The sequence below is a fragment of the Bidens hawaiensis genome, unplaced genomic scaffold (assembly GCF_021521415.1).
Source record: "Bidens hawaiensis isolate Kalapana, Puna unplaced genomic scaffold, B.hawaiensis_p1.1 tig00039108_1, whole genome shotgun sequence".
In the NCBI taxonomy this organism is placed as follows: domain Eukaryota; kingdom Viridiplantae; phylum Streptophyta; class Magnoliopsida; order Asterales; family Asteraceae; genus Bidens; species Bidens hawaiensis.
Genome location: NW_027496881.1, coordinates 51,126 through 66,665, shown reverse-complemented (window position 1 = coordinate 66,665; position 15,540 = coordinate 51,126). Strand labels below are relative to the sequence as shown.

Below are 15,540 nucleotides of genomic sequence, written 5' to 3'. Positions count from 1 at the left end.
CCTTCGGGAATGTTGCACCAACCGGAAATACCACAATGGAAATGGGAACATATTACCATGGATTTTGTAACACACCTCCCTAAAACTTCCCGAGGAAACGATGCAATATGGGTGATAGTTGACCGACTAACCAAATCCGCACACTTCCTTCCAATTCGTACCACTTACACAACCAAAAAACTTGCTCACATTTACATAAATGAAATCGTATCCCGACACAGCGTACCCGTTTCAATCATCTCTGATCGTGATAGCCATTTCACTTCCTGTTTCTGGCAAGCCGTACAGGAAGCCTTGGGAACCCGAATTGACCCAAGCACCGGCTACCATCCCCAAACCGACGGTCAATCCTAGCGAACCATTCAAACCTTAGAAGATTTGCTTCGCGCTTGTGTACTAGACTTCAGTGGGAATTGGGATCAACATCTTCCACTGGTCGAATTTTCGTATAATAATAGCTATCATAGTAGCATTCAAGAGGCACCATACGAAGCGTTGTACGGTCGGAAATGTAGATCACCCCTGTGTTTGACTGAAGTCGGAGATACTCAAATTACTCGATCTGACTTGATTCAAGAAACCACTGACAAAATCCATAAAATCACAAGCAAATTAAAAATCGCCCGAGATCGACAGAAAAGCCACGCTGATTTTTGAAGAAAGCCGTTATCCTTGGAAATAGGCGACCAAGTTTTTCTAAAAGTATCCCCGTGGAAAGGCGTTATTCGATTCGATATAACCGGTAAACTAGCTCCGCGATACATTGGACCATATGAAGTAATTTCTAAGATAGGTCCTGTAGCGTACCGACTGAAACTTCCTTTAGAGTTGAGTTCTATTCACGATGTCTTTCACATGTCAAACGTGAAAAAGTGCCTTACTGACGAAATCAAAATCGTGCCATTAAAAGACTTAATCATAAACGAAAAACTAAATTTCGTTAAAGAATCGGTGGAAATATTAGAGGGAAAAATAAAACAATTAAGACACAACAAAATCTCTCTGGTCAAAGTTCGTTGGAATTCAGAACAGGGACCCGAATTCACGTGGGAACGAAAGTCCGAATTTAAAAAGAAATACCCGCACCTGTTTCCAAATAAGGACAAAGTTGAATAATCAAATTTTCTAACGAGGGAAGAATGTGACATTTGAGCCAAAACAAGGTACACCTCAGTACGTATTTATCGATTAAGCAAATAAACGCCTTTTGCGTAACAAACGAACGATTAACCGAACGGGTCGGGTTATGACCCAGATATCTCGGGGGGGCATCTATAAGTGATATACGTTTAGTATAAGCTAAAATATTAGTAATATGGCCTAAGTTCGATAGCAAACAAGTTAAACGAAAACATGCTCGTATAACTACCCGCTATAGATTTAAACACGAAAGATAGTTACAAATCAAGCATTGTATCATCCGTTAAGCCGAAAAAGACTTACCAAACACTTATTTGAAATGTTTTAAGCGATCCGTGAAAATATTTTCGGTTTTTACAAACATATAGTATGTTTTTATAATTTTACACAAAAGTAGCCGAAAAACACTCGTTTTCGCACTGTTTAACACACCCGATAAGTTTTTCGCGCCAAAAACCAAACCCGATGTAAATTTGGACCTGGGTTTTCGTATTTGGGCTTGTTTAGATTGTTGGGCCAAAATGGGCCCAAGGGGGCCCAAACTCTCTCCCGGCTGCAACCATGGGGACCCCCCCCCTTTTGATTTCTTTCACATATAAACTAGTTCAAAGATATTTTTGCACATTCATCCACAAGCAAAATTCTGGAAAAACCTTTCTTCATCAGGAAACTCTTCAAACCCTAAGGTTAAAAACTTAAATAAGCAACTTTTGCCTTTGTTTAACCTTGATTAATACCATATAAACATGTTTTAATTGTTAAAAATCATAGTTAACCATTTAAAACCCTCAAAAATCATTCAAAAACATACTTTGATGCTAAACCTAGTTTCAAATCAGAATCATGATCTTTTTTGGCCATAAACACGGATTAAAGGGTTGAAACGACATTTTTACGGTTTTAAAAGTTCGTTTTTGTGCACTAGCCGAAACCCTAACTCAAGGGCTGTTATGTTGATGAAAAATTGCTTGGTTTGTGATACAGGACTTTTATCTGGCCTACATAGGAGCACAAGAGCTTGAAAAGTTGATTAGAAAGGAGGAAACGACCCAAAACCGCTAAGGTAATGCCGAAATACTCGTTTACGGGCTGTTTAGGTTAAGGTTGTGATGTGCATATTTTTAGGTCTTGAAATTTTGCAGGGACATTAGGGACCATATCATTGAGTCCCAGTTCAAATTTGGTAATTTTTCGACCATCCGAGAATATTTGGCGAATTTATTACCGAATTTTTTTGTGGAACTCAGATTTAATGTATTTTGATCACATATGAATTTTGGGATCATTTGGAGAAGTCTAAGGGTGTTTTGTTGCATATGTGTTCGTATGAATTTTTATAGACGAATTTGGACCGAAAAGAATATTGAACAAGCTTATTGCATTCTGGAATTGATACAAATTCTTTTGGGACATAATTTGAGTATTCAAGAATTTTTGTGGAATTTTTGGAAATCGTTTGGGATAAACAGACGATTTTCAGGCTAAATATAGTAGTAAAAATGAATTTTTAAAAATTAATAAATCAGTAAATAATTCCAGAAATATTTTTATAAAAATCTACATATTTTAATTGATAGGTGGCTAAATTTTCATAATTTAGTGATTAACGGTTAATTAATTACGCTAATTTGAAGATTGAACAAATTCAGTTTTTATAAAAACTGGCAAGTTCACGATTAACGAACCTACGGGAATATCAAAACACCAAAAGTGATCAAAAGTCATATTTTTTGATTAATTAAGTAAAAACGAACCTTTTTATGAGAAACCTGGACAATCTGGATAGATTGTGAACGTTTCTTCTCAAATCAAACTGAATAAACGGAAACGGGCCCCGTAGCTAATCCGGGACCCCAATATTTGATCTTTCTTTATAACTTAATCATTTTATTAAATAACACATTTACCCAAGTTCTTACTCCATAACTGTTTTCAGAACGCGTAAACGAACAACTTGGCCCAGCTGGGAAAACGGGAAACTGAGCCAAATTCGGTTTTAAGTATTAGACATTGAACAACATCACAACCTAAGCCTGTTGCCACTTTCTGGGCGTTCCAGCTATACCCAGATTAGTTATACAGCCCAGTTTAGTATTGAGATTATAATAATATTAAATTATTAATATTATTATAATATTGATTATAGGAACTAGTGATAGCAAACTGAATAAACCGTGAGTTTCATGACCCCACTCTTTAAACAGTTTTACGAACTTTTGGGGTGAAAACCATGTTTGATTATGTATACATATCTGAAAATTGTAATGAGGTGAATTATCTAAGTGCTAACACATGAAAGTCCCCACGATCACAGTGATTAACTTCGAGCCGGTGGCTTGTGAATAGTACTATTGGTTTGACAAACCCAAACGGAATCGGCATGGTTGCCGTGTCACATAGCGCCGTTTGCACATGACCATGTTTATATATACAGGCTATGTAGTGTTAGACATAGCTACCGAGGCATGTTGTGGGCGGAAGGGGAGCCACAGTGGTTGATTGAGCGTGGGAAATGGATGCACGCAGCACATACAGTCAAGGGTTTACTGTAGCTTTGCATAATTGCATCATTTACATACATACATACTTATATCATGATTACAAGTGTTAACTTGTGAATATTCATAACTGTTTTCTAGAAACTCGTGAAACTCACCAACTCCAGTAGTTGACCCGTTTTAAACTGCTTTTCAGGATTACCAAAGTTGGAATAAAGTGATGCCGTGCTGTCTATTGTGGAACATGCTCGATGCTATATGAATAGATGCAAGGATATTAGTACGAATAGAATAGTTTAACGAACGTATATTGTTGTAACACCTAGTTTGAACACAAAGATATATCAATGTAATAAAATGTAAATTAGTTTGTAATGTTTCTTTATAAACAATGTTGTTGATACCAGAGGTGTCTGTTACATTCCCGTTTTACGCTTCCGCATTGTGCTATTCGTGCTGTGACAGTTTTGGTTAAGGTTTTTGGTCTATAATCTTCCTAGGTATGTCCAATGTAACGTACTTTAATATCGTATACATTGGTGTTCGTTTGATTGGTCAACTAGTTGTAGATTGAATGTTGATATTTGGTTGTCTAGAATAGCGAATTGTTGCGTTAAACGCAAGTATTGGAGTAATTAACAACCAATTCAGTTCGGGTGACCTCGGTTCGGGTTACGAGCTGTTGAAAAATTATTTTTATAAGTATTGGGGCTGAATTGGTTGTCGGTTACTCAAACGGGTCGGTACAACGTGCATTCGCGTTTATTGAATAATTGGTGCGTTGTGCTTGCGAGTTACCGACCCATTCGACTCGTGTAGCGTCGTGTGGGCTTGTTGCTGTGAATTTATCATATTGGGTCCACACGGGGCTGAATTGGATGTTAATTGCCTAAATAACTCTTAAACGCGCGTATTAGTCTCACCTAGCTTCCGAGGGTAAATTGGGAATACTTTGTTCTCGGGAGTGGCTATGGGATGTTTTGGTAAATACAAGGCCCTGGGGGCTATTTTGATCGAACGTGGTGAGGTCGAGGCTTTAGGTAACTTGAACCATGTTAGAACGCCTCGTAGGATAAACGAGTCCATTCGGTGTCGTTAGTAATGATTGTATGTAAATCGACAAGCGTTTGAGTTGTGGGGATACTTAGGGGTTCTCTAGCTCGTGGTGATTTCGTGCCTTGTGTCAGGTGAGTTCATGATGCTCCTTTTTTACTCTTTTCATGTTTTGGGCTAGCATACACACCTAAATGATGTTGCTTGATGAACCGTTAAATTATTTTGCATGGGCTTATTTGTATAGAGTATGCATTGGGATGATATTTATGTATGTTTGTATGTATGATTATACATGTATTATTTTCTGGCCAATAATTGGCGATGTTATTTAGTCGTTATTGACTAAGGATGTTTACGTATGCCTACTTTGTGTTTACATACGTTGGATGGAATGTTACGTGTTTGGGTTGTACGTGTGCTCGACCCTGATGTTAATACTTGGATGTTATTCGTAGAGATGTGATTATATAGATATATATAAGTATGACTACTTATCGTTTATGATGGCCTAACTGTTCATATCCCGCTTTATTTTTATACTCTTGGTATGATTTATATAAATGTCTATTATTAAAACTTGAACTCACTCAACTCAAGATAACTTTGTGTGTATGTTAGTGTGAGTTTCAGGTTAGGAGGAGGATGCTTACCGCTTGGACGTGCTCGAGGCTACTTGAACAGTTGATGGCATACCTAGTCGGAAAGTTTCGTTAATGAACATTGTTCTTTTCAATTTTTGCTAAATACATTTAAATTTGGTTTTGGGCGTAATTCCCGGGTTTTGGGGACTTGTTTTAATAATTATGATTTTTTCGCTGATTTACACTCTGAAATGAAATGAACGGTCTTGAGTTTAATAATTTTGTAAGTTTATTGTATGATCACCAACTGTAGGATTCCCGGGATTTGGGGTCTTACAAGTTGGTTTCAGATCCATGGTTCGAGGGATCCGAGCATCCCCTCTTATTAGGAGCTTGGGTGTGTTCTGATGCAGCGAGGCCGAGTCATAGCTTATGCCTCACGACAGTTAAAGCCTCATGAGGCGAATTATCCTACTCATGATTTGGAGCTGGCGGTGGTTGTGTTTGCGCTTAAGTTGTGGAGGCATTATTTGTACGGTGTCCCTTGTGTTATCTATACCGATCATAAGAGCTTAAAGTATTACTTCGAACAAAAGGAACTGAATATGCGTCAGGTGTCGGTGGCTGGAATTGATTAAGGATTATGATTTGGAGATTATGTACCATCCCGGTAAGGCTAACGTGGTAGCCAACGCCTTGAGCCGGAAGGAGAGACCGAAACCTATTCGTGTGAAATCTTACCAGCTTATTCTTAAACCCGATATCTTGAAACAAATAGCCAATGTTCAGAATGAAGCTTTACAGGTGGAATGGATTATGTCAGAACGTATTTGGGGTCAGGAAAAGTTTTTGGAAGACGTTGGTGACAGGGTGAAGTATAAGGACGGTCGTTTATGGGTACCCTGGTATGGGGGATTCAGGAGTAAGATATTGGATGAAGCACACAAGTCACGCTATTCCATTCTTCCAGGCGCGACCAAGATGTACCAAGACCTGAAGAAGAATTATTGGTGGCCTGCGATAAAGTATGAGGTGGCTTAGTACGTCAGTAAGTGTTTGACGTGTCTACAAGTTAAGTTTGAGCACCAGAAGCCTTTCGGGAAACTTCTACCCCTGGAAATACCAAAGTGGAAGGGGGAGCATCTTACGATGGATTTTGTGACTAAGTTGCCTCGTACTCCTAGGGGTAGCTATGACACCATTTGGGTAATCGTAGATAGATTGACTAAGAGCGCTCACTTCTTGCCGATTCGAGAGACTTATAATTCCAAGCAGTTGGCCGATGTATTTATTCGTGAGATCGTTTCTAGGCACGGGGTACCGGTAACTATTGTTTCGGATAGGGATATGCGTTTTACCTCCAGGTTTTGGAAGAAATTTCATGAGGAGATGGGTACCAAACTCCTCATCAGTACCGGTTATCACCCGCAGACGGATGGTCAATCCAAGAGGACCATTCAGACTCTCAAGGATATCTTGCGGGCTTGTGTTATCGATTTTGGTGGTAGTTGGGATCGTCATTTACCGTTGGTCGAATTTTCTTATAATAACAGTTACCACGTCACTATTGGGATGCCGCTGTTCGAGATGTTATATGGGCGTAGGTGTAGGACTCCAGTCTGTTGGGGCTCAATTGGTCAGAAACAATTGGGTAGTTTGGAGGTGGTTGAGGCTACGACTTAGAAGCTTGATAAGATTAAGGCTTTTATGAAGGCCGCTCAGGATCGTCAAAAGTCCTATGCGGACAAAAGGCGAAGGCCTATTGTGTTCGAGACTGGTGATCGATTTATGTTAAAAGTTTCTCCTTGGAAGGGCATCATTTGTTTTTGTAAGAGGGGGAAGCTTAGTCCGAGGTTCATTGGTCCGTTCCGTATATTGTCCCATGTCGGTGAGGTAGCATATAAACTGGATTTGCCCGATGAGATCGCGGGGATTCATCCTACTTTCCATGTGTCTCATTTGAGGAGATGTTTGGCAGACAAGGAGGCCCATGTGCCTCTGGGTGATATTGAACTCGATAGTAAACTGAACTACGTTGAAGAACCTATTTCTATACTTGACCGTCAGGAAAGGCGTTTGAGGAATAAGGGGGTTAGACAGGTGAAGGTGCAGTGGAGGCACCGTAGGGGTTCCGAGGTTACTTGGGAGTCCGAAGACAAGATGATGAAACTCTACCCGTAGTTGTTCTTATTGCATAGGGATTCGGGGACGAATCCCATTGTAAGGGGGGTGGACTTGTAACGCTCGCCACTTTAGGTTTAATGATTTAAAACTTGTAAAGTGTGTACAATTCTCGGGAGTTATCCGGCATTTCTCGATGACCTTCTCATCCTTCCGGTACGTTAAATTATTTAACTTTTCAACCAAGATGTTACTTCTTTAAAATTGGAGGGGCTAGAGTGTAAAATTTTTATATCATAAACAAACCCTAACCCCTCCCTCTCTTGTGTTCGATTGGCAGCAAGCAAAGCCCCACCCTCATTTTTCTTTTGTGTAGCCAAGATTAGGGTGTAAAACTTCAATTGAAGGTTAGTCCCATGTCCCCTCAAGTCTTTTACATCTTAATTGGTCATATTAACTCGCTTATTGATCGTTAAATCGAGTGTTGTAGGCTTACCGGGTGGCTGTCCATTCAAGCATTTCCTGGATTGTTTTGGTTAAGGTTTTTGCTCTATAATCTTCCTAGGTATGTCCAATGTAACATACTTTAGTATCGTGTACATTGGTGTTCGTTTGATTGGTCAACTAGTTGTAGATTGAAAGTTGATATTCGGTTGTCTAGAATAGCGAATTGTTTCGTTTAACGCGAGTATTGGAGTAATTTATGACCAATTCAGTTCAGGTGACCTTGGTTCGGGCTACGGGCAGTTGAAAAATTATTTTTATAAGTATTGGGGCTGAATTGGTTGTCGGTTACTCAAACGGGTCGGTACAACGCGCATTCGCGTTTATTGAATAGTTGGTGCGTTGTGCTTGCGAGTTACCGACCCATTCGACTCGTGTAGCGTCGTGTGGACTTGTTGGCTGTGAATTTATCATATTGGGTCCACACGGGGCTGAGTTGTGTGTTAATTGCCTAAACAACTCTTAAACGCGCGTATTAGTCTCACCTAGTGCTTCCGATGGTAAATTGGGAATTCTTTGTTCTCGGGAGTGGCTATGGGACGTTTTGGTAAATATAAGGCCCCGGGGGCTGTTTTGATCGAACGTGGTGAGGTCGAGGCTTTATTTAACTTGAACCATGTTAGAACGCCTCGTAGGATAAACGAGTTCATTCGGTTTCGTTAGTAATGATGGTATGTAAACCGACAGGCGTTTGAGTGGTGGGGATACTTAGGGGTTCTCTAGCTTTTGGTGATTTCGTGCCTTGTGTCAGGTGAGTTTATGATGCCCCTTTTTAGTCTTCAAGTTTTGGTCTAGCATACACACCTAAATGATGTTGCTTGATGAACCGTTTAAATTATTTTGCATGGGCTTATTTGTATAGAGTATGCCTTCGGATGATATTTATGTATGTTTGTATGTATGATTATACAAGTATTATTTTATGTCCAACAATTGACGATGTTATTTAGTCGTTATCTACTAAGGATGTTTACGTATGCCTACTTTTTGCATACGTTGGATGGAATATTACGTGTTTAGGTTTTACGTGGTGCTCGACCCTGATGTTAATATTTGGATGTTATTCGTAGAGATGTGATTATATAGATATATATAAGTATGACTACTTATCGTTTATGACGGCCTAAGTGTTCATATCCCGCTTTATTTTTATACTCTTGGTATGATTTATATAAATGTCTATTATTAAAACTTGAACTCACTCAGCTCAAGCTGACTTTGTATGTTTGTTAGTGTGAGTTTCAGGTTAGGAGGAGGATGCTTACCGCTTGGACGTGCTCGAGGGTACTTGGACGGTTGATGGCATACCTAGTCGGAAAGTTTCGTTAATGAACATTGTTCTTTTCAATTTTTGCTAAATACATTTAAATTTGGTTTTGGGCGTAATTCCCTGGTTTTTTGGGGACTTGTTTTAATAATTATGATTTTTCCGCTGATTTACACTCTGAATTGGTTTTTGAAATGAATGAACTGTCTTGAGTTTAAGAATTTTGTAAGTTTATTGTATGATCACCAATTGTTGGATTCCCAGGATTCGGGGTCTTACACTCCATTTAGAAATAATATTCCAGTATGACACAATGAGCATTAGACACAAATAAAAACCAAAGTATAAAGCAAAAAGTAAGTCACTCCATTTAGACAAAATATTCTTGTATGACACAATGACCATTATGGCACAATAAACTAAAGTATAAAGTATTACTAAAATAGAAATTATTGAGACTCTAAATCTTGCAAACAAGAAACTCCTAAGCTGGTTGATGCTTCTTTCTCTTTAATGCTTTGTAAGTATTACTTGCTAGTGCGTATATTGTGACCAACACCTTTGTAGAAACTACATCCCCTTTGTTTGTCCCCAGCATGACTATTTGCTATCTCATGATCTGACTTAAAGCGTTTATGAGACTCTAAATAGAAATTATTGAGACTCTAAATCTTGAAAACAAGAAACTCCTGAACTGGTTGATGCTTCTTTCTCTTTAATGCTTTGTAAGTATAACTTGCAAGTGTGTATATTGTGACTAACACCTTTGTAGAAACTAAATCCCCTTTGTTTGTCCCCAGCATGACTATTTGCTATCTCACAATCTGACTTAAAGTGATTATGACTCCCACAACCTTTTGTTCTTGTTCTAACAGGATTTCTGATTGTAGCACTACATGGTTCTCTTATTCCGGTAAATTCTGCAAATCTATCTCTCTTGCTAGGGGGCGGGGCGACAACTTGAGCCTCATTAGCCTTAGGAATTCTTTGACATAATCTCTATAAATACATAACTTGAGCCTCATTAGCCTTGAGATGTCTTTGAAACATTTATCTTAACAATTTCACTTTTAACTGATTCATCACGTTTCAGAATTTTTACAGGTTCGGGAACATATACTGGTTTATTCACAAAACCTAAACCTTGTTTCTTTTTGAACGACTTTTGAGGCGGAGATTGATCATTCTAAAATCGATTAGGACATGCATAGAAAACATGCCCAATTTCATTACAATTAAAACAACATCTCCGGTCAACAAACTTGTTAACCTGAGATGTTATTTCAAGTGGTTTACGCTCGGCCTTTTGTTGATAAAACTCTCGGTTTGATTGGTTTCTAAAAACGACTTCTTTTTTAGATTCTGAGGTCTCACCGTGAACGAAAACGATCTTTTTAACATGAGATTGCTTATGATAAAAACTTGTCTTAGTAAATCTCTTCGTGTCAGCATGATTTTCCTTTTCTAAAACATGATTACTAACCTTTTCCTCTGTTAATACTAATTCTGCAACTTTGATTCCGGTTGATATGTCACAACCAGAACTGCCATTATCAACTTTTGCAGATTCCACACAATCATCATCACCAGACTCAGTGGTATCATGCAGTGGAGTTTCAACTTCCACATTTAGTGCCTTTTTGAAACTCCTAGGTTTCATAGGAATATAAGCATTCCACATGGGTAGAGGCACGACATCATAATCCACATTTTGATGTTGTTCCAGGCATAATGTGATCAAGAACATAAGACCAAGAAGCATAACTCACCAACTTTAAGTTTACTCTTTTTGTTTCAATCTTGAGTGTTTGCAACTCAAGTTTGAGAGATGCGTTCTCATCAATATGTCTGTTAATTGCAATTTGTTTATCCTCAACAGTTTGTTTTAACATTGAAATTGTCTTTTGATTCTGTTGGATATTTGCCCACAAATTCTTTTCATATTTTTTCAGTTTTATATAAGCTTCATTAACCCTTTTAAGATCTAATAAAGCTTGATCATAATGTTTTTTCAACTCTTTAATTTCAAGAGTTTTAAAATTACACTCATTACACGGCAGTTCACACTTTTCAAATATATTCGAGTTTAGAGTTACCTGATGTGTCATGAATGCCTAATCTGGTGGAGAGCATTCTTCATTTGACCTTTCTGAATCTCCATCGGTTATATCTTCAACCAATCCCTCAACAAACTCTTATTTAACCTCAACAGATTCCTCCTCATAACTTGAACTTTTGACCTCTGGAATCACCACATCTTCTTCTCCAAAATCAATTTTTCCATGAGGTACTTCTTCTCCACTAAACTAACCTGCAAAAATTTCTATGATATCAAGTGGAAATTATGAAATAAGATAGTTAGAAGGAACCTCGTGAAGCTTATCATATGTTCGTGGAAGTTCGTCATCTAAACCAGTTTGTTCATCCACTTAAACATCCTTGTCACCTTGCTTATTCTTAACTTTTAAAACCTTGTCCATACCTTGATCTTCAATCACTTCAGTTTCAACCAACTTATCAAACACATTGTCCTCAATCTTATCCTCAACCACAACCTCTTTCTTACCCTCATCAACCCTTTTTGCCATATTCGCTTGGAACACCGTGTTCCAATTGAAACTTCGTCCATTTGAGCCGTAGCAGCTTTTTGTTGTGAGGTTGGTGCCTCTGCTGGTTTCTTGCCTTTTGATGAGTCTGCCTCGGGACGATGATATACTGCTTGTTTGTAGTAATCCCTCCCTAAGGGATTTGCTGCATTATCATCCACATTCTTGCTAGTACACTCCCGTTTGAAGTGTCCTTTTTCTTTACACCGAAAGCATCTCACCTTAGATTTATCAAAGCCCAACTCTGATGTCGAACCATGTAGCACATTTCTTCCAGTTATTTCCTTAAACCTTTGTGCCCTTCTAATCACACTTGCCATGCACCACCGTATATCTATCATTTCCATTTCTTCTAGATCAATTTGGTCGTAGTCCTTTTTTGTCATGTTATAATTGCCAACACGACAAGCAACGAAACACTTATATGACTCTAAAACTGATCCAAGATATGCCATGTGTTCCTTTACAATTTTGTCAGGATCGTAAATCTGGCACAAACCTTCAAAAGGTTGACAAGAACACACAGATCTATTTAACCCAAATGATGGGAACGAAGGTATGAGATAATAACAATGAAACAGTAAAATATAGTCGGTAAGAACAATATCAAAGACAAAGATTCACTCCATTGAATATATCATTTAATGTAACAGTGAAACGAATGTCTAGGGTTTCGTGAAGGCGTCGTCGGTACGAGGAGACAAAGAGAATATTCCTTGGAATGTTTTTTGCTCTCTTATTTGCCACATTTACCCTAAATGGTAACCTAAGACCCTATTTATAGGTCCTGACATTCCTTCTAGAATCCCCTAATCATTATATAATAAATGAAAAAATCATTATATATCTTGCTCGAGCAGACTCGATATGCACTGTATGCTCGATGAGAGTCTTCAAGCACACTTTACTTAGAATATTTTCTGATAGAAAATATTCTCCTCTAACACGCTTCATTCTTCTTGACCAATCCTTGCGTTGCTCAAATTTGTCCATCGAGCAAGCATATTCTTCTTGATGTCTTCAATCCTCTCTTATGACTTATTGAACAATCTTTAGCATGCTCGGATGTAAAGCTTGTCGGGACTAAACCATGCTTGAAGTCTATACTTAGAACATATGACATCTTCTTATTGCATCCATGATCGACACCAATGTGCTCGGATCACTTGTGCTCTGATCACTTGGCAAAAACCTGAATGATCAAGTCGTTTGCTTGATTGGCAATCCGTACTCGATAGAAGAACACTCTTGCTCGGAGAAGTGTAGCTTGCTCGAATCCTTCAACACTTAGAAGAATTTACTAAAATAGCTTCTGGAAGACCATGCTCGAGGTAGTAAACCATGCTCGATGACACAAGCTTGCTCATAGTCCATACTTAGCCGATTTCTAGAGGTGGTTGAGAAGATTCCAATCTTCCTTTGCAAATATCCGACTCAACAATCTCCCTTTAGATTGGAACAAGCTTAAATACACCAAAACATGCCTGCATATAGTTATAAGTGAATCAATTTCACCAATAGTCAATTTAAGCAAAAGTCACTACATTACATAAGAGAATTCTGCTACTTGGGCATTACACATCAATTTAGATTACCTGTCAAATATCAAAAATACAATCAGTAAAAACAAATATAAAAGATAAGCAAGATGTGAATGAATAGTCCTTTAGCTTCCATCTTTGCTATCTTCTTCCATGCCTTCTCTCATCCTTTTTTCCTTTCTCAGCTTGACTGTAGCAGCCCTTTGTTTAAACATTTTAAGCTCCACGCCATCATCTGAATCAAGAGGAAACTCTGCATTGATAATGTCTTCTAGATCTTTGATGTGTATGTATTGTAAGTCTCCATCATACTCCACCACGGCAATAGTTCCCCCTGATGAGTTTCTCAAGGATACAGAGTCATTCTTTCTATTGTAGGTGAGATTGGCAATTTTTTCATTTTGTTGAACTTGTGAGTTTTGCTCATTCATTTCCCTTCTCACAGCCAAGCATTCCTTTAAAGTTCTTCTTTTAGTGCTGGAACTGCTTGCCTTTTGTGTTTCTTTCCTCTTTGTTTCCCAGAGAGATATTTATGCTAAATGTACTTCACTCTTCCTTTTTCTCCTTCTTTCTCTCTCAGCTTCTGTATGATAATTTCTTGGGTTTTTTTTTTGAGGAATGGAAATCCCTTTTCATATTGTTCCTTTATGAATTTTGAAAGTTCATTCCTTTGTTGGCCTGCCATTGAATCTCTTTGTTGATTGTCAAGTAAATCTAGCTGAGCCATCTTTACCAATTGCTCCATAGAGAAGCTTCTGAAGTCATCTCTAAATATGATGAGTGTCTCTTCAGCATCTTCAGTCACAACCCTTAGTTTGATTGTTTATCAAAATACAGATGTCTGGGCAAATTTAATTTTCTTGGTGGAGCAACATCCCTCCCAATATCTGATCTGACTACAAGTCCACCAGACCTTGTAGGAGGATTTTTCTTTGCATTTTCCCTCTCAGACTCTTCAAACCATTCTTTAATTGTTTCATCAGTTTGCACCACTAATTTTAGCATGTTTGCACCTCTTTTGTGCAGAATTATATCATTTTGGCTCTTTCTTTTTCTTGTCTTCTCAACTTTTGTAAGGCCCCGAACCCCGGGTACCCCACAGTTGGTAATCATTCAAAACACTCGTAAAAATAATTAAACTTAAAAACAATTCACTTCATTAAAATAACCATTTCAGAGTATAATTCAGCGGAAAACATAAATAATAAAATAAGTTCCCAAAACCAATTTAAATAAATGTTAAAAAGAAAACATTTATTATTATTGAAACATCCGACTAAGTATGCTCTCCACCGTCCAAGTAGCTTTGTGCACGTCCAAGTGGTAATGTATCCATCTCCTAACCTGAAACTCACACTAACATACACACAAAGTTAGCTTCAGCTGAGTGAGTTCAAGTTTTTATAAATAACATCTATAATAATAATCATAATAGTCATTCCAAGAGTTTTAAAATAAAAGGGATATAACAGTTAGGCCAAATAAACGGGATAAAACAGTTAGGCCATCATCAACAATAAGTAATCATCCTATATATATATATATATATATATATATATAAACATCCTTATAATTAAATATAAACATCCTTATAATTATATATAATCGTCCTTATAATTAAATATAAACATCCTTATAATTATATATGAAAGCATCCTTATAATTATATACCTACATATATATCATCCAAGTAATAACATCAGGGTCGAGCAAACGTACAACCCAAACACGTAACATCAACGCATGCAAACACAAAGTAGGCATACGCAACATCAGTAGTCGAAACGACTACAACATCGCCAAATATAGGCCAAACAATAATGTATATATATATATATATATATATATATATTTTAACATCCCAAGGCCTACCATATACTAGCAAGCCTATATAAAATCGTTTAAAACATTTCATCAAGTAAGAAAACACTTCGGTGTGCATGCTAGCCCAAAATTTAAAAAGAGTAAAAAAGGGCATCATGAACTCACCTGAAATCGATCGAACACCTGCAATGAGCTAGGAAATCCCTAAGTGCACACTCACAAGTAAGGGCCTGTAAATAGTACACAACGCGTTACTAAACTAGACCATAAGAACACTCTTGCCTAATGGGCCGTTCGAGCCCAACACTTTGGCCTAAGGCCCAACACGTTGGCCCAAGGCCCAACACTTTGGCCCAAGGCCCAACAACTTGGCCCAAGACCCAACACTTGGCCCAAGGCCCA

At 38.0% G+C, this 15,540-nt stretch overlaps 1 protein-coding gene across 1 annotated transcript in view; it reads right to left on the bottom strand.

The window, feature by feature from the left end:
- The window catches only part of LOC143590969 (uncharacterized), a 63,720-nt gene extending 52,872 nt beyond the window's left edge, over positions 1-10,848 (bottom strand). The window contains 3 exon segments of the mRNA XM_077071303.1: positions 9,932-10,166; positions 10,270-10,353; positions 10,438-10,848. Coding sequence (XP_076927418.1) covers positions 9,932-10,166; positions 10,270-10,353; positions 10,438-10,848 — 730 coding nt within the window.
- Positions 10,849-15,540: the final 4,692 nt, after the last annotated feature.